The sequence below is a fragment of the Sciurus carolinensis genome, unplaced genomic scaffold (assembly GCF_902686445.1).
Source record: "Sciurus carolinensis unplaced genomic scaffold, mSciCar1.2, whole genome shotgun sequence".
NCBI classification, from domain to species: domain Eukaryota; kingdom Metazoa; phylum Chordata; class Mammalia; order Rodentia; family Sciuridae; genus Sciurus; species Sciurus carolinensis.
This window is the reverse complement of record NW_025920214.1, coordinates 390350-413850: the sequence shown is the minus strand read 5'-3', so window position 1 is coordinate 413850 and position 23501 is coordinate 390350. Positions and strand designations below refer to the sequence as shown.

The following is a 23501-nucleotide window of genomic DNA, read 5'->3' as shown; positions in this document are numbered from 1 at the left end:
TTGCAATTTTCAGTTTATACTGTGAGAATGACAATGCTATTCTATTTAAATCTGTATTTAATATATAAACATTTAGAATTCATTATATATTATTTCTCATTGTTTGCTATTTTTGGTCTGGATCATAATGCATATGAATAAAGGCAGAACATGTCATATCTCTCTCAAAAATGTCTTCTAGTTTTTTTTTGGGGGGGGGGTTACTGGGAATTGAACTCAGGGGCATTCAACTACTGAGCCACATCCCCAGTCCTATTTTGTATTTTATTTAGAGACAGGGTCTCACTGAGTTGCTTAGCACCTTGCTTTTGCTAATGCTGGCTTTGAACTCTTGATCCTCCTGCCTCAGTCTCCTGCTGCTGGGATTATAGGTGTGTGCAACCGTGCCCAGCTCAATAAATGTTTAAATGAAAGAATGAAATATACATTCGTGTTATATTTCATAGTGCTTCACAAAAAGGAGGTACTCAATAGCTATCAGTTGCTTAATAAGGTGGTAATGAAAAGAGCTATTCGTAAAAGAGACACACCATTATTAGTACAATTAAGAATAATTGTCTGTTTTAAAATAGTGAGTTAAGGTATTTTCTGTAGGCAGCAAGAGTTAATGTGTTTTGTATGTCCACAAGTGTCAGAAGAAAATTAATATGAGATGAATTGTTCTTTTCACAATGCAGAACAGTAAATTTATCATGAAACAAAATATAATTACTAGGTAGTTATTTATGCTACTTCTTGACTCCCTTTTCTCTCTTTTTGCAGTCCGTTCCCTTTTCAGTTATCACCATTGGCAGTTATCAATATAAAATGGAGAGAATATATTGTGGTGTGCAAAAAAACAGGATACCATCTTGCAACTGATTTCTATACCATCACTGACATACAGTGTTAGCTAATGACAAAGAAGATTATAAGTAAGAAGCCCCAAATGTCACATTGAAGCTGATTTGTGGGTAATCCTAGTCTTATCTCTTCCAACCTGAGAAAAAAGCATAACAAAGTTTATCATGAGTTATTGAAATTAATGACTAAGCAGCATCTTCCAAATTATGAAAAACTGATGTGTTATATTACTAAATACCATATAAAATATCTGTTCAATATCTGAAGCAGGGAAAAGATAAGTAATAATAAAGAAATGACAGCCAGCAGTGACATACTTCTTTATGATGCAGAATAGTCTGATGTGTGTATTATACAAGGTTAAGAGGACTGTAAATACTCCAAGGGAAATAAAAGCACAGATATTAAATGTAAACCTCAGAACATATGAGGAAGTCAAGAAAGATGAAGTAGCCTAACATAATCCACAATATACATAGTTTATTCAGGGATAACAATGATTTATTACTTCCCAGTGCATTAAACATGCTCTAAACATCTTTCCATAAATATTACTGAAAAGGTTTCATATACAACTTGCTTATATTAATGAAATGTAATTTTTACAGTCTCCAAGAAAACTTTGTCATTTTTTTATCTTTCACTTTCTGATGGATGGTTCTATATATTCAGTAAGTCAACAAGATATTTATTTACTCAAATTGGAAATATCTCCTGTCCCTTCCTCCTACCATTCCAGTTCAAACTTTCATCTTCATCACAGCACACTGGAATTATCACAACAGGCTCTATAACTTATTTTCCTATCACACAACCCTCAAATCCACATGGTACATGTCTACTATGTTAATCTTTTTATATATTCATAGTTTGATTTCCCTTCTCAAATATTTTCTCTTATGTCCAGAACAATAAAGCCCTATCTACTGACTTGTCCTCCAAACTTTGGCATTATATTGGCAGTATAACCCTAACACTCAGATCTGACCAAACATGAGCTTTGAATTTTGAACTAGGTTTTCTTTCCCAGTGTTGTGCAGGCAACCAGTTCCAATTGGATCCTTTTCTTGTGCTTTTCTCCCTCACTTGAACTCACCAAAATTCTTCTCTACATAACTAAATTTCCTGAAGCTCCTTTTGCCTCTGAGTAATTCATTAAATGTGTGAAGACATGTTTGATGGTATTGTTTACTCATGAAGTGTTTAATATGTTAATTTCTATGTCCTCTCCAAAATCAAGATATGGTTCATATTTAACTTTTCTTTTCTCCATCCCTAGCACTCTACCTTGCATTCTGCACATGGTCAGTAAATGAACTTGACATATACAATAGGGTCTCTAGTGTAAACATTGTCATTAAAAGTTCCATCAATTTGGACTTGAAAATATATATAAAGAGTGCTTTATTTTAAAATGTAGTTTTATGCTTAGACAATATGTTCTCTAAACCCACAGGACACAATTTACTTTTAAAAAATTCCTAAGCAAACTTATTTTTCAAAAGCAATATATAATTTTAGTTCAAATTTGCATTTCAATCATCACATATTTTGAGGGAGCTGCATTGAAATTTGATTTTTAGTATAATAAAATCACCAAGTGGATCTGTTTGATACTAATAATTATCAAGGGATTATGAATATTCCCAATCACAGAATTAATCAGTTTCATTTGGCATCAAGAAAATAGTTTAAATACCTTACTGTAGTAAAACCTTCTTGTTTTTCTGGGTGGGAATGTGAAATACTCCATCCACAGAGAAAGATGCTCCTCAAGTTTCACTTCTACTACTCAAGGCTTTCAATTGTGTAACACTATAATAAGTGGTAAAATGTCAAGATTAACATATTTTAACTCATGATAAATAAGCTTAACAGAGACCTCTGGAATCAAACTTTCCTGCAAGGCCTTTTATTATTCTATGTTCAGGTGGCAGATTTTAATAAATCAAAGACTGAAGAGGCACAGAAGGTAAATGAGATAAAATTAAATCATGGCCCAAAGTTTTAGAAAATGGAAAATTTATACCAACACCAACAGAAATATAATCCTTAGGTCTACAGTTATATACTGATTATAACTACATGTCATTTCCACCACCATGCTAGGAAAAGGGTATGAAAACATAAATCTTAATGACAATTACAAGATTTTTATCTTAAAGGAGAATAAAATTAAGAGAATTTATAGTTTATGCTAGTTTTTAATGGATTAATTGGTCTGAGAGTTTAAATAAAATGGCAGAATTTTAACATGTTTATAGTTATATGTTTCGATAGATGCTGAAGACAGATGCATTCATCTCAGGCCTTTGCTGCCCACAGGAAAGGAAAAATGATCTAAGAGATTATGAATTGTTTCAACTGGTGATACATTTCTAAAACTGGTTTAAAATTTTTCCAAAGTGCTGAGGGAGAAAAAAAATTCTATTTCCTTTAACTACAAATGTGTGTATTTTCTTTGCTTTTTTCCTGTATAAGTACAACCAATTTAAAATTATAAAGATGGTAGAGATATATTTTCAAACTGACAAATTATAAAGTGTACTGCCAAAGTACTATGATAATTATTATCCTCAAGTATTCACATGCAAACAGAATTGGATTTGGCTGTTTTAAAACAACTAACAGTGTGTTCTAGCAAGAACTGAAAAAAATTAGAAAAGTAGTACTTGCTAAAACCATATATAAAATATCCCAATTGTAATTTGATTCATATTTAAAAACACTGCCATCTGAATCCAGAAAATACTTTCTCAGTGTATACAAAGACTTACAGTAAATATTATGACTGAAAAATGGACCATGAGGAGAATGAGACATGATGACCACAAAACAGAGTTGTCAAATTAAAAAAAAAAAAGAGATAAATAAATAAAGGAGATGTATGGCAAAGACTGGTGGTAGAGAGGAAGCAGAACAAATAGGAGGTGACAGATATAAGTTATGGTAGAATTGGTTATAAACAAAATGATCATGAAGTTCAGAAGAGAAGAATGAAAGAGGTAGAAATATGTCCTCCTTATTTAATACATATAATTCATGGTTATTAGGTGAAAGTGAAATCCATCTGTAATATGAGTTGGGTAAATTTTAATATCACTTGTAGTTTGGAATTCACCATAACTACATTTCAGGAGTGAGAGGATCAAATTTTATACATGTGAAAGTTCTATGTAAACTGTGAAATGATATATTCATGTAAGATAGACAGTCTCTAGTTAAAAGATAGACAAAATCTCCCATTCCAGAGAGGGTGAATGATGAGCTTTCTAGGGCAGGGGGAAGAAAATTTCCCTCTGGTTCATTCCCAGGTTTTCTTGGAAGAGAACCCTCTATGGTTGAGTAAAGAGCTGGCACTTAACACAAAGCCAAGACACTAACTATGAAACTGGACAAATGGACATGTGGTCAATGTCTCATAAAAACTGTATGGAAAAAAATCATTTTTAATCCACAGAAGAAATAAATTACCTTCCCTGTTTCTTAACCCTCATAAAACCTTCTTTGTTGGGAAAAGTGGGAAATTAAATATGTTGATTCTTGGAGGGAGGACTAGAAGGGCAGGAAAACAAAAATTCACAAACTGTGGCAAAATATATAATATTTTCTCTTCAATACCAACTACTAGGATAGAAAAAGGAGTCTAATATGCACCAGGTATATATACATTGCTATGACTGTTTTAAAGCTACAGAACTAAGGCTGAGCAAAACTAAATAAAGTCTTTAAGGCCACTTATCGAACACCACAAAGGCAATATTTCAGTCTGAGATTGTATCATAACAAGCTCTGGCATTTTCCACAACAAAAATACAGTCTCTATCAAAAAGGGTGTGGAGAGCTAAAATAATGAAAAGGCAAAATAACCAACCCATATTTATAGGTTTCTTTTGAGCTCTACTAATAAATTTTACAAATATCTTGGAACTGTGTAAAATTTTCATTAAGTTTTTAAAGTTAAACACGGGTTTTTCATTTTTGATCATTTAATTCCTAAAGGGACCAAAGCCCTTTCTATGACATTAGAAGTACATGCAGTAAGTAATGATGGTGAAATACCCTATGTTTTTCCAGAAAGAGCACATCATCACAAAAATACAGAGCACAAAAGAGCTTAGAAACAATCCATTCAAACCACCTAATTTTATAATTAAGGCTCAGATAGGTTAAGTGACTTGCTCAGGGTCACAGAACTTGTCAGTTCCAGACTCAAGATCAGAACTTAAATCTCCAAGCTTGTAGTCCAGGGATGTGTTCTTTTGCAAACCAGCGAGAAACGACTGCATTTAAGCATTCGGTCCAGAAGACCCTCAAAGATGAGTGTTAATAAAGTAAGCCACGTGGCAAGTAACAAATAGGGTTGGTTCATACCAAAAATGGGCTGCCAGTCACTGTGATAAGATCCGTTTCCTTCTGAGGACCATGGTTTCCTGCTGGATTGGGGAATCCAAACTGGGTTTCTTCCTCCTGTCCAAAGAAGTCGGAGTCAGGATGTACGTTCCAATCCGCTTTGGTTGGTGTCAGTAGTTCTGAAACACTGTTTTCACAAAGGGTGCTTGAAGGAATCAGAGCTTCTGTGTCCACCGTTAACTTATTGCTGGGTGTCAAAGTCTGGGGCTCTGGACTTGAGCTTTTCATTGCCAAAGAGCCCAGAGATCCCAGTGGCCCCACACTTACACTGGAGACATCATCCATATCTAAGGGGCTCTGCTGAAGAGCAGCAGCTGTTGTTCCAAAAAAGAGAGAGGTATCCAGACTCTGAGGAAGGTCACTGGTGGCCATCAAGGCCCGAGGGTCCACAGCCTGCCCTGGGGAATTATTATTGTTGGCAGGCAGATTCCCTGCCAGGGTTGAGCTCACAGAAGCCACATCAATAGTCAGGATTCCAGAATTGACCAATGCTGTGTCCAGCACTGCAGCAGAACTCTTGCCAGGTGCATCAGAGAAGAAAGACACTATCTCTGCATCGCTGAGATCATTGTGTCCCTGGCTGGTAAGCTCACTGCTGGGCGTAAGAGAATTTGCAGCTTCTAGCTGAGCTAAGAGGTCCTGGCCAAGGTTGTGCCTTTTGGCCATGTGGGTCTTCATGCTGTGCTTGGATGTGAAGAGTTTATTACAGGTGGAGACGGGGCAACGACTCTTCCAAGTCTCCACATCCTGCAGGTGTTTCTTGGAGTGAATGTAGAGACTACTACGAGCGGAAAACCTGGCACAGCAGCCTTCCACAGGACACACGAAAGGTTTTGTGCCCAGGTGGGTTATGCTGTGGCCTTTCAGATGCTCGGCCCTTGTGAAAGATTTCCCACAGCCTTCTACAGGGCACGTGAACCTGCGGTCATCGTCGTGCTTCCTTTTGTGCCTTAAGAGTTTGGACATGCTGGTGAAGTTCCAGCCACAGCCCTCAAAGTCACAAAGGAAAGGTCTCTCGCCTGTGTGGCTCCGCAGGTGAATTTTCAGTCTACAAGCCTTGTCATACTGTTTACTGCAGCCAGGGAAAGAGCAGGCAAAGAGTTCCTGTTCCCTGAAATGGGCGCGGTTATGAGAAAACAGGGCACTCACGGTAATAAACGTCTTCTTGCAGCCGGAAAACGCACACTGGTAGGGCCTCTCTGGCTCGAAGTGGCTGCGCTGGTGGGCGCTGAGCTTAGCCTGCGTGGGGAAGCTCTCCTCGCACACCTCGCATTTGAAGGAGTTCTCCTGCTCATGGCCCTTCATGTGTGCTTTGAGGTTGTACACGGTGGTGAAGCTCTTGCCACAGCCCTCCACCGGGCAGCCGAATGGCCTTAGTTTGTCATGCGACTGCAGGTGCCTCTTGAGCTTGTAAGACGTGGTGAAGGTCCAGCCGCAGCCGCCCAGGGGGCACTTGAAGGGCCTCTGGCCCTGGCTGCTGCTGTGAGTCAGCAGGTGCACCTTCAGCTGGTGCTTCTTGGCGAAGGTTTGTCCGCACTGCGCCTCGGGGCACAGGTACAGCACCACGCCTGGGGCCGGGCCCAGCGGCCCGCGAGGGCTCTGGGCGGCGGCCCGGCCCTCAGCCTCCTCCTCCGGCGCCGGGGTCGGCGCGGGTTCCGCCGGCTCGGCCAGCAGGAGCTCGGGCGGCAGCTCTGGGCAGTCACCCAGCTGCGCGGCGTGCGGGAACCCGGCTGGCGGGGCGATCAGACCCCCAGGCTGCGGGAAAGGCGGGACCCCCGGCTCCCAGGCCGGTAGCGGGGGCGTGGTCAGGGTGAGGACGCCGTTCTCAAAACGCAACAGCAGGTCCTGGTTATGGATGGTGATGGTGCCTGCGAAGGCCGCCCCGTGGCCCGGGCCTGGGGCTGGAGCCGGGATCGGGATCGGGACCGGGACGGGGACGGGGACAGGGACGGGGACCGGGGCCGGGGCCGGGGCCTGGGCCGCGGACAGGCAGCCGGGGCCCAGCGCAGGGCGGCCCGCGGGGTTCGCGCTGCTCTCGCCCCCCTGGGGCCCCAGGCCCGCCTCGGCCTCCTCCCTCCACACGGGCCCTTCAGCCTGATCGGTGCCCGAGGTCTCCACGTCGCCACCCACCGGGTCAAGCAGCACCAGGAAGAAGTCGTCGCCGCCGCCGCTCGGGTGATTCGGCCTAGGCGCCAACGGGCTCGGGCCTGGGCCCGGGCCCCGGCCCCGTGAGGCCCTGCGGGCCTCCTCGCTCCGCGGCACGGGCCCGCCATCTTGGGCCCCCCGGAGCAGTAGAAGGCGGCGCGCGGGGGCCTGACCAGCCGGCGGGTCAGGGCCTCGGTGGACCCCGCCGCCGCCCGCGGGGCAATAGCCGCTGCTGCCCTGTCGTGTCCCGCGAGCCGGGAGCAGCCTCGGGATTTCCATCTCTGCGTCCGTGAGGCTGGGCTGGAACCGGAGCCGCGGCGGAGGCGCGACCCCGCCCCCTGCCGCGGGCCCGAACACGTTCCTGAGAGGGAGGAAAAAAAAAAAAAAAAAAAAAAGTGCAATGCGCAGAAACTGGCCCTATCAGATATTAAAACGTATTTAACGCCACAGTGATTTAAATATTCTGGTACTGGGTCTCTGGAACAAATAGGAAGCCCAGAGTCAGAGCCTGATGTGCATAAATAAGTTGAACAGTTTATATTAGTAAGTAATCAAGAAGGTCTTTTGAGGTAATGGGGAAATGTCAGCTCATTCAGTAATGGTTTTAGAGTACCTAGGTATCTATCCAATAAAAGCAACTTAAATCTGTACCTCACTGTATATACCAAAATGAACACGTCCCAACCTGTCCTGGCACTGAGCATGTTGCTTAATACTTTTTGTGGATTAAAAATTATTGACTGGCTGGATGGATTGATGGATGAGAGAAAATTTCTGAGAAAATGAACTAGTGTGTCACCGTTAAATTACCATAGTGCTAGGATTTCTGTTGCAGATGCCTCTCCCCAAACTCCTATTCTCGGAATTATCTTGAGCAAGGTCCTGGGGAAATTTTTCCACATAGGCTTTTGTCAGAGAATAGAATAAGACATGGAACCAAAACACATCAGCAACGTTCTGCTTAGAAATGCAAAGCCTGGAGGATGACACAATTTATATTGAAATCTGGAAAACCTAATCTGAACCTGGGTCCTCCTTGTACAGTGCTCAACTTAACCCAACTCTTTGCTCTCCCTTCATCAGTTACACCTTGAAAAATCTCGTGTCCAATATCACAACACAATGAAGACATTCTTTGGCTTGCTCTAGATTCACCAGCACATGGATGTCTGTGAACTGACAGGAAGTACAGTAAGCTGTATTAAGGTTAAACCGTAAATCAATGTAGTGGACTCTCTGGAGCAAAATGCAGAGAAGACCTTATCCAATATAGCCCCTGGGGTGCCTGCTCTCATTGAAGTGTGGTTGCCCAGTCTTACTGTAATGACATGACCTGTGATGCCTAGTGGTCTTATTTAGTGATGATGATCCTCCAACTGGTTTGTCATAACTAAGTAGGCAGGTGACATAAATACAGGGTGAAATGTCTGGTAGGAGAAAGTTTTAAGATGAGGACTACATATGGGGTACTTATCATTGAAATAACCCTGCCTCCCACCCCACCTCCCATTTGAGAGATAGGGGACACTTCCTGGTCCCTGGACTGGAAAACCAAGATTTTCTTCATCCATAACATTTCAAACCTCATCAAAATTTCTACAACCCATACTTTCCTTTCCTACTACATTTTTTTCCCCATGGAGGAAGCATTTTTAAAATCTGAGATATATAAGAGTGCATAAAACACATCTGTAGGTTTAGATAATTTATAAAAGTAAACACCCACACAATCAGGACCAGGGTCAAGAAACAGACCATTGCCAGCCTTCCAGAACACAGCCACTGTATTCCTCCCAATCGCAACCCACATCCTCCCAACAGACATATAGTCATTACCCTGATGTTGTGATAATCTTTTCAGTACTTTTCTTCATAGCTTCACCACTTTTGTATGCATCCCTAAACAATGCATTTTATATGAAGTTATGAAAATGGAGTCACACTGCATGCTTCTTTCAGTGTTTATTGTATGTGAGACTCATCCATGTCGTTCATAGTAGCTGTGGGTAAATCCTTTGTCTCCTTTGTTGACTAGCATTCCAGTCTATGCTTATAGCACAGTGATTGTGGTGTGATTACACCATTCTGTTCCACAGTAAATGGACACTAGGGTCGTTTCTAGTTCTTGGCTGTTATGTCTGTTCTTGTGCTTTCCTCATGGAACACATGGGTAAAGGACTCTCCGGAGTATACATGCCAGAATAGAGTCACTGATCCATAGGATACGCATATGTTTAGCTTTCCAAAACAATGCCACGTTGTTTTCTGTAGTGGTTTTGCCAATTTTCAACCCGACCAGAAGCCCATAGACATCCTGCTGGCCCACCTATTCACCTACACTAAATATTGCCAGAATTAAATCTTTGCCAACACGGCTGTGGACAATACCCAAAATATTAATAAGCTTTATCACATTTTTATGTTTATGAACCTTTTAGGTTTTCTCTTCTGTGTGAGGACTGGTCCAAATTTAACTTTTCCCACAAAATTTCCTATTACATTATCCGTTTTTTGCTTACTGATTTAATGGGTTTCTTACATATTTCCAATACCAGTCCATATGTGTGGCTGTGCTATTCCCTTGCTCTGTTTGTCTGTGTGCGTGCATGCACGTGTGTGTGTGTGTGTGTGTGTGTGTGTGTGTGTGTGTGTGTTCACTTGCTTTGGGCTTGTTTTTTGAATCCAGGGGTGTTTAACCACTGAGCCACATATCAAAACCCTTTAGATATATATTACATATTTATGTGTATATATGTTATATACATATTATATATATTACATATAAAAACATGAAATTTAGACATCTATCTATATATAATATTTATACATTTATTATATATATTATTTATATAGATGTTCATATTATTTAGAGACAGGGTCTCACTAAATTGCTTAGGCCTTGCTAAATTGCTGAGGCTGCTTTGAGCTCAAGATCCTCCTGCCTCAGCCTCCTGAGCCACTGGGATTACAGGTGTGTGCCACCATGCCTGGCTTAGTGCTGCACTTTCTAAATTAATATGCTTTAAGATGTCATTTCTGTTTTAAGCAACACTGGGCCAAAAAATTATTCTCTGTATTGTCTTCTAAAAATTGTATGTTTTTGCCTCTCACAGGCAGGTCTTAATCCACCTGCACTTGAAGTTTGTGTAGGGTGGTGAATAGGGTTCCTTTCGTGTGGATATCCAATTTTCTCAGTGAACTACTTATTGGAAAGTCTCCCATTTTCCATCTGGTTTACAGTGTCATTAATTGAGTTATCTACATATGTTCGGACTAGTTCCTATACACTTTATCACGTGCAATGGACCTATTTATGTATTTGAAATACCACACTAACTTAATTGCCAAAGATCAATATTCAGTCCTGATATTTGGATAGAATGAGTCAATTCTACCTTGCTCTTCAAATGTGCCTTGCCTTGGAGCCCATTTCATTGTGCTTAAATTATCAGTTCATCATGAAATGTTACAGGGACAGGGATCTCTCAGTGTGGGATTCTAATTAGGACTGTGTTGATATTTTAGATTTGACTCCTTTTCAGTACTGCATGTTTGGTTCATGTTTATGGCATATCTCTTCTTTTAATAATATCTCTTCGAAGTCAGGCTTGGTGGCACAGGCCTGTAATCCCAGTGACTGGAGAGGTTGAGGCAGGAGGATCATGAGTTCAAAGTCAGCCTCAGCAACTTAGCAAGGCCACATGCAACTTAGCAAGACCCTGGCTCAAAATACAACATTAATAAAATGGACTGAGGATGTTGCTCAGTGGTTAAATGCCCCTGGATTCAACCCCTGGTAATGGTAATAATAATAATAATAATAATAATAATAATAATAATAATATCCCTTTGAATGTGAAACAATATTTCATAACATTTCTCTGATCACATGACCTTTTGGCCTATGTATACCACAGTAAGCAAATATTATCTTCGAATTTTTCATTTTTTGAATTTTTATTAGTGTATTATAGTCATACATAATGTTGGGGTTCATCTCGACATAATCCTACATGCGTGAAATATAATTTGCTACCCTTCAGTCCTCACTACTTCCTATTTTCCTCTCTCCTCCATCCCCCTTTCCCCTCCTCTACCTCCTTGGTCTTCCTTCTATTAATTTGTAGTTTTTTTTTTTTAAATTGGTACTTTATAGACATACATAAAGGTGAAATTCACTGTGATGTAGTCATATATGTACATAGCACAATTTGGTCAATTTCATTTTTTTAAAAAATTTGTTGCTTAGAAATACAACACAGTAGGCTTTTTTATTTGTTCTTTTAGTTATACATGACAGTACGATATATTTTGACATATCATACATGCATGGAGTATAACTTCCCATTCTTGTGGTTATATATGATGTGGAGTTACACTGGTCGTGTATTCATATATGAACATAGGAAATTTATGTCTGATTCATTCTACTGACTTTCCCAGTCCCATACTCCCTCCCTTCCTCCCATTCCCTCCTGTCCAATATGATGAGCCTACACTCCCCCCGCCCCCACCCTGCCTATTTTGAGTCAGTATCTGCCTGTCAGAGAGAACATTCAGTCTTTGGTTTTGGGGGACTGGCTTATTTCACTTAGCATGATAGCCTCCAGTTCCACATGATAGGCTTGTCTATGTCGATGTTTTATCCCACAGATGTCTAAGATCTTTTATGGATTCCAATAAAATACTTGGAGAATTTTACATACATATCCACATCATCTGCAAATAATGCCCCTCTTTCTTTCCCCTTCCCTAATATTTTATTCTTTTTCTTGCTTTATTGGGCTCTCTGGGACCACTGCCTGCCCTACCCCAGGACTATTGAATAGAAGTAAAGACATTGGGCATCCTTACTTGGTGCAGCTCTCAAAGAGAAAATTTTCAGAATGATGTTTGCTATGGATGTTGTGTTCTGTAGCAATCTGGATCCAATCAGGACATAGAAAGCATACAGTGATCTAGACCGAGGACGTCTGATACAAAGAGTTATAAAACTATTTATATAAGTTTTAATAAAAGATGGAAGAACATTCCATGTGGAATTTTCTGGAGCAGGGGTCCATAGGAAAGACAATCTCAGAGTGTGGGCTCCTCCCCAAGACTGGAGTTCACACCTGATTGGACAAGAATCCACTGGATGGTGGAGAATTTCCTCTGCTTTGCCAATGCCAGAGGTGGACTACAGAAGCACAACTGGTGTATAGTCACAGAGCAAGCAGGAAGCAACTCCCCAGAGCATTGTAGTATAAACAGTCCATAGCTGATGACATGTATGGGGATGTGTGGTAGGAGCAAGGCGGCCTGCTTCAGTGAGAAGCCCAGAGTAAACAATGCACCGTAGATAGTGGGTACAACGGCTGTGGCAGGGGGATCTCGGTATTGGGAGTGTTGCAGTGTTGGAAGCACAACATAAAGCTGGGTATGTGATGCGGGGTGGGGAGCAAGTGAGCAGAGAGATACTGTGGACAGGTAACTTGGAGCACAGAATGATCCTACCAACAGAGCCACAAGGAACTGATCAACAGACCAAATCAGGACTACACAATTTCTGAGGGCCCATGCCTGTGACAGACCACCCAAAATATTCTCAAATCCACAACTGTGAAAGCCATAAATCATAGGAGGACCAGTTAGTTTCTCTTTCAGTGTCCCACCAGTGTCCTCTACTAAGAAAGCATAGCACACTGCTCTTTGATGTTACTTTCAAGTAGACATGCTTAAAGAATCCCTTCTTTATCAGAGAGCATACACCGAAGGGTGAATTTGGAACTGAGAGGCCATGGGTTGATGACTGGCTTCATATCTTTTATCAGGTTAGAGGAGTTGCTTCTCCTTTTAGTTTGCACAAATACTTGGCACCCTAACCATCAGGGTTATGTTTGTTTGCTTACACAAGGAAGATTATCTACCACCCTGTTGCTTCTCTGGTAAAATAAAGACTAAAGCAATTTAGCTATTTCAGTACTTGTATTTGACTCAAGATTCTCGTTGGACCTGGAATTTCATGGCCTATACTGAGTTTGCTGCACAACCCAGGCCCTGGCACAAAGAGTTGTCACCAGCTTAGAGCACAGGGCCTGTGAGGGCTGCATTTTGATCCTGCCCAGGGCTATCCTGTTCCACCTGCAAGGAAAGCCTTGCTCTGTGGTGGGATTGCCTCTTTCTCCATAAGTGCGATTAGCAAATATTCTCCTCAGGAATGGACTCTTGTGTCCCCTAAATTCTGCTGTGCTCTCCTGGTACTTGCACTTGAACTAAACATTTAAAACAATGTTGTCCATAGCCCTGTCCTGGACAGAGCATGGCCATAGCTTCCCATGTCAATCTTCAAATTATATATACCTAACTATATTGGCAATTTGAGTGTTTTCGCTGAACCTGTCTCATTTTGGTTTAGGGTGCAAAATGGACAAAAGCTGATGGGACAAAACAGCATGTGGGTTTTTCTGTCCCCACGGGCCAAATAATCCATTGATTAGTGATTGAAGTGACAACACCTACTGAGAGGGAGATAAACTTTACTTGGAAAAATTTTTTCTTCTGCTGCATTGATATTTGATAGACGGCATCACATATACCAAAGCCAAACTATTTTAACAGTTGCCAATCCTTTACAATTCCTTCCTGGAACTGCCAACACATAGAACACATGCACATCTTCTGCTCAGAAGCTAGAGATGACAGATTAAACCTCAGCCTTCTATTTGCACGCAGGACTGGGCTATCCTTCTATCTCAAGCATCCTGAGACCTCGAACACAAGGAGCTACAAATGAACTTGGAGTTTATTCTTTAAATGCTGGTTCTGCCTGCAGCCCAGTCCAACTATCTTGTCACTCTGGCAGTGGAGAGACACAAATGTGAAATCTGAAATTCTTCCACCAACCTGAAGGAGCATTCTTTTATGCCTGCTCCCTGGATAACTGTCACCACTACAAGTCCAATCAGCCATTCTCTCTTGCTAGAAATTGCTTTGAACCAGGTTTGGTGGAAATTCGCATATCCAATATGCATTTTCTGAGGGAGGGTGGCACAACTTTAGTGCCTCTCCATGCAGAGGGAAGGGAGATTTAAGAGTTCCCCACATGTCATGAACTGGATGGGAATAATTAAGCATTGCATCCTTCCACTGACAACCTGAATGACCCTTGACTGGTTACTTCTGAATCCACACAAAAGGGAAAAGTGGACGTGTGGACAGCACAAAGGGACAATTCTCACTCACTGTGTCCCTCACCCAAGCCTTTTATGTTTTTCTGACCGAGGATACACAGTAGAGCCAAAGTGTGTTATCTCCTGAAGATTCAAGTAGTTGAGGATCAAGGAAGCAAGAGGGAGGAATAGAAGTTGCCTTTGTGTGAATCTGTGAATGAGAAGAGTCAGGATGACAAAGGACCGACCATATTCCAAGGAGAGAGGGGGAGGAAAAACTCTGCAAACGAATGAAGAAGTGAAGGGAATTCTAAACAGCTCAAAGATTCAGAAAAGCAATGTGGAGAAAAGCACTATGCAAGTCCCAACATCTGGGGTCCCCAGCCAAGGTATGGGAACCAGACACCAGAAAAAAACATACGCCTGAGGGTGCATACAACCTGGACAATAACTCTGGACTGGCAACCCTCACTGCAGGAGAAATCCACACTTCACACAAACTTTAAAACCGGTTCAAGGATTTGGTCTGAGAGTATCTCCTACTGGTTAGCAAACTAGCTTTAGGGAAGAAAGTCAATGCATAGCTCAGCAAATCCTCAGAGTTGTATAACCAATAGCCATCTGTGAGAGGAGTTCTATTATTATTGATCAGACTACTCTGGGGAGCAGAAATCTCAAGGCAATCACAATTCAGGGTTCCTGTGGACATCCTGTTAAATTAACTGTGTGGGAGACTGCAACACCAGACTGCTGTGGCTCAGGGATTGAGAGGGACATGGTCCTGCAGTGTGGTTTGAGTAGTGGAGAGAGCAGCTTGAGATGGAGAGTAGAGGACACAGAGGCTAGTGGCCCCATCCTCTGTGGCAGAGTAAGATCAGTCACTTGTGGTGTGTGAGGCCAGTTGTGATACTGAGACTGAGGTGGCCAAATGCTCAGATCCCATGCCCAGCACATATCTCTCTGGTTTGACCACTCAACCCCTCACTTTCTGAGACACTCTAGATATATGAGGAAGGTTAGATAATCTGCCTTGCCCCAGGGCATCCAGGCTGTAGTCAGCAGGTATGAATATAGGCCCAGTTAGTGCAGCCCACATAATGTCAAAACTTGGCTGGTGAGAAGGGCTTCCTGCAGTTCAGGAATTGACTATGTCATCAGGTGCACAGATTGTGAACCTCTGGAACAAATGTGCTCACACTCTGAAAGAAGCATCTTTAAGACAAGCATCTCAGCTTGGAGGTGTTTTTTACTTGTTCTTTTTTCTTTTCTCTGTCTACTCTATCTTTTTTCCTTTTATTTTTCACAACTCTCTTACTTTTTTCTTAAGTTTAGTATTTTTAATAGATTTTTTTCCCTCTCTTCTATCCCATTTTCTCTTTATTATCTTTTTTCTTCTTAATTTTTCACTCCTTATTCTATTTTGGCTCCTTTTTTTCTTTTTTTTACTACTTTGGTGACATGTCTGTTGTGATTTTTGATTGACTTCTCACTTTATTTCTACGTCTAGTTTGTTTTGATGCCTTCAGTGTTACTGGGTTTTCTGTTTGTTTGTTTTTGTCCTTTCGAGTGCAGCTGTGGATCAAGTCTGGAACTGAAGCATGCTGGGTTTCTGCTTTGCACAGCGAATTTTAGGGAAGTTCCTCCTTACTCCAGTCACGATCTAATCCCACTTCAACCTTGGTGAATAATTCAACTTTCAGTACAGGGGATAAAAAAGACACCAACCAATGACCTGGTACCAAGTAACCACCACCAGGGGAGGGTGAATTCTGAAGGCTGGACACTCATCCTCATAGCATTTCTCAGTACTGAGAAATAACATGAGTCTCATGTTGCAAATAGCACAACACTGTACCTATGACAAATCTCAGCATCGATTGCTCCCTTAACCTTGAAGTCAGCATATTCTTGACACGACTGGAGTAGTGACCACAGAGATTGCACCTCATATAATCTGCTCTCCACAACACATCTGCCTGAACTAGCAGAAGGTCCCCACTGTTGTGAGGCCTACAGAGAATGTGGAAATGTATCCTGCTGGCATTGTGTCAAAATGCACCAGTCACAGCCTGAGAAGTCACAGAAAAACTGTGCTGCTAATTCCATTTGAAATTAAACTCAATCCTACGTGACAAACAAATACCCCAGGGAACATCATTAAGAGAAAGTTCTTCCCTAAAGCAGCCCTCATGTAAATTGGAAGAGGTGGCATCCTGAAATGTGCAGAAATCTCAACACAGTAATGAAAGGAACGTGAAAAGAAAGGCATACCCAACTCACAATGCAAAATTCATTTAGTCCATTTTCAAGAGTTCCCATAGTCTTTTAACATTTTAAGCGTTGCCCAAAAGTCCAAGTCCAAAGTCTTTTTTGAAACTCATGGCAATCTTTCAGTGTGAGCTACTATAAAAATCAAAATCATGTTACGTACACGCAATATATAAAGGCATATAGTGAACATTTCTGTTCAGATAAACAGAAGCACAGAAAGAAGAGGTGGAACCAAAGCAAGACCAAAATCCATCTTTGCAAAGTCCTATAGCTCCACGTCCATCATCTGGCACACTTGGCCTCCTGATGTTCTCTCCAAAAGGCCTGTCTAGCTTTTCTTCTATGTCTTTGCTAGTTGCAGCCCACATGTCCTCACTGTTGGCTTGTCTCTGCCCAATTCCAGTAGCTTTCCTAGATAGACATTCTACATTACTGGCATTTATTAGTCTCCACTGCAAATTCCACTTCCTCCTTACATCTCCACACATTGTCCTATCAGGGGCTGCCCTCAGGGACTTCATTCCTGGCACTTTGCCTGGCCTCCCAAGCCATCCTTTGAAATCTTGGTGGATGTCTTCATGAACCCCTGACTCCAACATCCCGTAATCCTTAAGAACCAGAACCAAAGTTTCCCACCATCTTGGGCAGTGGCCAAACTGTCAATGACCTCAGCTGCAGCAGCTTGTGTCTGGGTGACTGAGGAAGTTGAAATAACTTCCTAGTCCACCTTATGCAAGCAGGTTTCTTGTTAAAGGAATTTTTCTTTTACACCATTGAGTCTGAGATGGGTGTGATCTTGCCAATTCCTGAGATACCCTCATGCCATCTTTCTTATTGTCTATGGGCAAAGTCTTCAGTGTTTCTTTAGTGGCCATAATGTCTTTAATAACTACACATTCCTTAGCCCAAGTTTTCCTCACAGTTTTCTGGCCACACTGCAAGTTTTTAAAAATATTTCTGCTTTGCTTTCTGCTTCTGATTATTACAATAAATTTGGCTAATAGCTGCCAGCAATACCGATGCCACAGTCTAAATATTTTGATGCTTAGAAATTTCTTTTGCTTAAGAAATTCATCTCTTTTAATATCAGCCTCACAAAAAGTCTCAGGACATAGGCAAAATGCAGACAACTACTTAGCCATAATATAATACATAATATAACATAACGGTCCAATTTCCAAGAGTCTTCCTCCTGTAAATCTTCATGAGCCCTGTATTTACTGTGCAGTCCTATTGACATTCTGATCTTCTGAGCTCCCATCAGAATTGCCCATTACAATTGGGCAATTGTTGTAAGCTGTATTTATAACATTCTAAAGCTCTTCCAACTTTGATTTCTAAAGTTTCTAAAACTGTTCCCACAAATTCCAAAAAGCACCAAAAGTTTTTGAACCACATTGTCAGGTTAGTCGCAGCAATGACTCAACTTCTCAGTAAAAATTTTTGTATTACTCAAGGTTCTCTAGTGGAACAGAACCAACAGTGTGTGTGTGTGTCTGTGTGTGTGTGTGTGTGTGTGAAATTAGCCAATAGCATATATATGTATATGTACATGTATATATACATAATTGTATGCATATATATGGATGTATACAACATACATATGTATATGTACATGTGTGTATGTACATATATGTATATATATTTATATATATAATTATAAAAAGGGGATTTGTTAGTTTGGGTTACAGAACCAGAATGTGGATAGTCCCATAATGTCTGTCTGCAGACTGGAGAGCCGAAGGAATCCATAGCTGTGTAGTCCAAATAGCTGAAACCTCAGAACAAGAGGGATCAATTATGCAACCCCAGTGTGGGACCTAAGGCTTAGAAACTCCCTGGAAAGTCACTGGGTAGTGTGCCTTGAAAGAGTGAAGGAGATGGAATCTGATGTCCTCAGGCAATCACAGCAGCAATCAAGAACCCATTCAAGAATTGAGGGCTGTAGCTCAGTGGCAAAGTGCTTGCATCATGTGTGTGAGGCACTGGATTGGATCCTTAACACCACATAAAAATAAAAAAAATTAAATAAAGGCATTCTGTCCATTTACAAGTGCAAAAATTTTTTTTAAATAATTGAATTTGCATCTACTGCTGTTTCCTTGTTCTTCCAAACCTCCAACCTATTGGACAGTGATTCTCACACTTAGGGTGGGTCACTAACTCAGTTCGCTCTCCCACATGCTAATCATTCCTAGAAACACTCTCATTGAGGCACCCAAAAACCCCAATTTTAGGCATTTCTTAATCCATTCAAGTTGACAACTCAGATTAACCATTACCCTAGTTTAGTGGTCATGAATTATTTTAGTTTTTGTTATTTTGGAAAGAATTTATTTATAGCTCCTTCAATTCTAAAGGACAAAGCTTTTTAGTTTGAATCTATCCCAGTTGTTGATTCTTGCTTTCATTTCTTGTGCTATGGGCGTCCTGTTGAGGAAGTCTGGTCCTAAGCCGACATGTTGAAGATCTGGACCTACTTTTTCTTCTATAAAAGCTTTCTCTCAGCAAAGGAAACTATCAGCAATGCAAAGAAAGAGCCTACAGAGTGGGAGAAAATCTTTGCCAATCATACTTCAGATAGAGCACTAATCTCCAGAATCTATAAAGAACTCAAAAACTCAACACCAAGACTACAAATAACCCAATCGACAAATGGTCTAAGGAAATGAACAGACACTTCACAGAAGAAGACCTACAAGCAATCAACAAACATATGGAAAAATGTTCAACATCTCTAGTAATAAGAGAAATGCAAATCAAAACCACCCTAAGATTCCATCTCACCCCAATTAGAATGGCGATTATCAAGAATAAAAGCAACAACAGGTGTTGGCCAGGATGTGGGGAAAAAGGTACACTCATACGTTTCTGGTGGGTTTTCAAATTAGTGCAGCCAGTCTGGAAAGCTGTATGGAGATTCCTTAGAAAACTTGGAATGGAACTACCATTTGACCCAGCTATCCCACTCCTTGGCCTATACCCAAAGGACTTACAATCAGCGTACTACAGAGATACAGCCACATCAATGTTCATTGCTGCTCAATTCACCATAGCCAAATTGTGGAACCAACCTAGATGCCCTTCAGTTGATGAATGGATAAAGAAACTGTGGCATATATATACAATGGAATATTACTCAGCCATAAAGAATGATAAAATTATGGCATTTGCAGGCAAATGGGTGAAATTGGAGAATATCATGCTAAGTGAGATAAGCCAATCTCAAAAAACCAAAGGAAGAATGATCTCGCTGATAAGTGGATGATGACACATAATGGGGCGTGGGAGGGGTTAGTTTTAGGGTTAGAGTTAGGGTTAGGGAGGTGGGCAAGAATGGGGGAAGGAAGGACTGTATAGAGGGAAAAGAGGGATGGGAGGAGTGGGGGGAAGGGAAAAAAATAAAAGAATGAATCAACCAACATTACCCTATGTAAATTTATGATTACACATACTCCATGTACAAATAGAGAAACAACATGTATTCCATTTGTTTACAATAAAAAAAACTAAAAGCAAAAAAAAAAGAATAGAGTGCAAAGTAGATATTCTCCACCTCCGTTGAATTTTTATGAAGTTGCCAAAGTTGTCGAGAAAAAGAAAGTCTTCAACAAGTGATGCTGAAATAAATGAACAGCAGTGTAAGATTTCACCCCATATACAAAAGTTAACTTGAAATGGACCACAGACCTAAGTGAAAACATAGAAATTCAGAACTTTTAGAAGAAATCTAGGAGAAAAATCTCTGTAAACTTTTGTCAGGGAACAATTTACTAGACTGGGCACAAACCAACACAAGCCACTAAATTTTAAGTAATTAACTTTACTTCCTAATACTTCGAAAATGTCTTTCATATGACACTGCCAAGAAAAGGAAACAAGCCACAACTTGGATAAATACTTCTAATAGACATATCTGATAATTGGGTTATAGTTTAAATTTTAGTTCTGTTTCAGGTCTTCAGATTCCTAATATATGTATATTGAACCTTCATTTTTTCATTATTTAGAGAATACTTCATTAGTTTCTGTAATCAAACCCATGTAGATAAGACCTTACATATTTAATAAATGGGTTACCGATGTACAAGTGGAAAAAACAATTAAAAAAAATAAAGGACAACATCATCGAATATAGCATGCTTGGTTGGTAAGTGTTTTCTTTCACAGCTTTTATTATCTGATTCCAAATCCTCCTGGATTTTAGAGCCTGAACTGGGAAGTCAGAAGTAACCTTTATTTATTTACATCTAAATATGACCTGAGGTTTTATCTTGAATATTTACTATTCTATCCTTATTCTCTGTTTGGCTTTCTGATTTTTGAGTGCCTGGGAGAGATTTTGTTCCTTTGTTTTGTTTTGATTTGTTCCATTTTGGTTTTTTCCTGCTTGGTGTTATCTATGTTTCCTCAATGTGGATGTCCATCACATTCCTAATGTTTGAAATTTTTATGAAATTCTTTCACTGAAAAAGATTCTTAATTCAATTAGTCTGTATCTTCATGCCCTCTTCAATTCTAATGACTCTAAGGAGTAATGTCTCTTAATGGTGTCCTAGAGTTCTTCTGAGCATTGTCTTTTATTCTTTTCTTTACCACCTTATACTGCTTTCTTAGTGTTCATCATGTGTCCTGTCTTTTGTAACCTGAAGTTGTTTTCTATGTACTCTAATGTGTCAGTGATACTTTCAAATAAAATTTTCACTTGATTTATTGTGTCTTTAATTTCTGGGTGTTCTTACCATTTTCTTTTTATAATTTCTTTATTGAAATGGCCTTTCACCTGTTTTCTCTATAAATGCATGTCATTAGATCTTTAAGCATTTTAAAAGGCAACCTTTTTTTTAGCCTTTCTCTGGAATTTCATCCCCTTCAATATCTATGGTTTCCTTTTGGGGAATTCTGAATTTTGGAGGGAAAGTTGTCTCCCAGTTCTTCATGCTTTCAGAGGTCCTTTATTTGCCCATCTATTCAGATGAATTCTTTTTCTTGTTTTATGTCGGGATTCTTTTGTAAATAGATATCTCTTTGTATTAAGTCCATTGTTGTTGGTGTATCTTAGCTTCAATACATAGGCTCAGCTTAGTTTATGTGTTAGATTCAACCACCAATGACTCTGTGAAAGGAGAGAGTGCTAGAAGTAACAGTTTTAAAGTAAATTGTATAGCAAAGTATACTATAAATATAATTACTAATGATACCTACAACCATCTTTACCCCGGATAAATGTGGTTGAGGAGTAACATAGTATAGGCAGAGAAGGTTACTCATTAATAATTTTATACTACATTTAATCTCACTATGGAGTAAAATAAATAAAATACAGGAAAAAAGGGGAAAAAGAGAAAAATGAAAGAAAGGGGTATGTGAGGGGAAGGAGATAGGTTAAAATGGTAATAATAATGTGGGTGTAGAAGACAAAGTTGATAAGAAATAGTTGCAGATATTAGAGACTAGGAATTACTTAATATGAATCAGTTAATGTATAAATTATCATTCAGAAGTTCAAATTAGTTGTTGCTAAAGTTTTTGAAGTAGTTTTGTATCTTATGTTTCAAATTATAGTAACTGCCACTTGTAAGGAGGTCATTAACATGATTTCAACTCTGACCCAACTGGTGAAATTTATGATGTAAATTTGTATGGAGAATTTGATACTCTTTTTTCCTGACTACTTCTGCTACAGGGGGTGGGGGAAAACTGCTTTTCTTTTTCAAAATTTCTACTTTTGTAGTTATTAATTACACTTTGTTGTGAGAGTATGTCTGTTAGGGACATTATTCAGCTCCTTCACCTGCTCCATTTGTGGACTGATCTTGCTAGAATTGCATCACTTCATCCAAGAGTTCCTATCCATGTTAAGTGATTGAGGGGTTGAGCCTTTTAGTCAAGTCCTGCATAGGCCCATATCTCTGCCCTCTCCAAGTCATACTTTTTATTCCACAGATTATACTTCAATTTCAAATGAAAGTTCCTTTTTTCATCTCCACTGTAGAGAGTTCCACCAGGGTCACAGACCCTCTTCTATGTTCAGATTGGTCTTTACCCACACAAATCCATTGAAAAATATAGCCTAAGTGGCTGTTCAGTCTTGAATATTCTAAAAGTAATTACACCCAGTACCAAACAAAGATGAGAAGGTGGAGAGATATAAGAGGAAAGTAATTTCTGGAAGAAAATTATAGGCTTCAGGAATTCCAGAAAGTGTGATCAATGAGAACTTTCTCTCCTGTAATTATAGTCCAGGTTTTCTAAGTTTGTTATCTGCTCCATTTGCAGATATGCTGATCAGCATCTGTTTTTCTTAAACTTTATAAGAGAGCATCATTTTGCTTCTTCTAGGGGTGCTTCCCCACCCTTAATGATAGAGAACATGATGGTCACTGTTATTGTCTATTGTTTTTATTAGTATTCTTTCTCTTCTAGAAACTGATTTTTTTAAGATACTAGAAAACTGCATTTCCTTCCTGATTTTATCCCCAGTTTCACTACTTGAGTTTACTAGTACTGAGCAGCCAATTTAATTCATTCTCAAGAGAGATATTGCAGTATGGTGGATTCCTCTGCTCTGCCATTTTTTCAGTGCACACCCATTTTTGTTTGTTTTGTTTGTATTTTTAAAACTTTTTTATTTGTTCTAATTAGTTGTATATGGCAGTAGTATGTATTTATACATTT

The 23501-nt window shown here is 40.1% G+C and overlaps 1 protein-coding gene across 1 annotated transcript; it reads right to left on the bottom strand.

Moving 5' to 3' along the window:
- Window positions 1-331: 331 nt before the first annotated feature.
- LOC124975131 (zinc finger X-linked protein ZXDB-like) lies at window positions 332-7750 on the bottom strand. Its single transcript, XM_047538014.1, has one exon. The coding sequence runs from the start codon at window positions 7678-7680 to the stop codon at window positions 5212-5214; it is 2469 nt and encodes an 822-aa protein (XP_047393970.1). The 5' UTR covers window positions 7681-7750; the 3' UTR covers window positions 332-5211.
- Between the last annotated feature and the right edge of the window lie 15751 nt (window positions 7751-23501).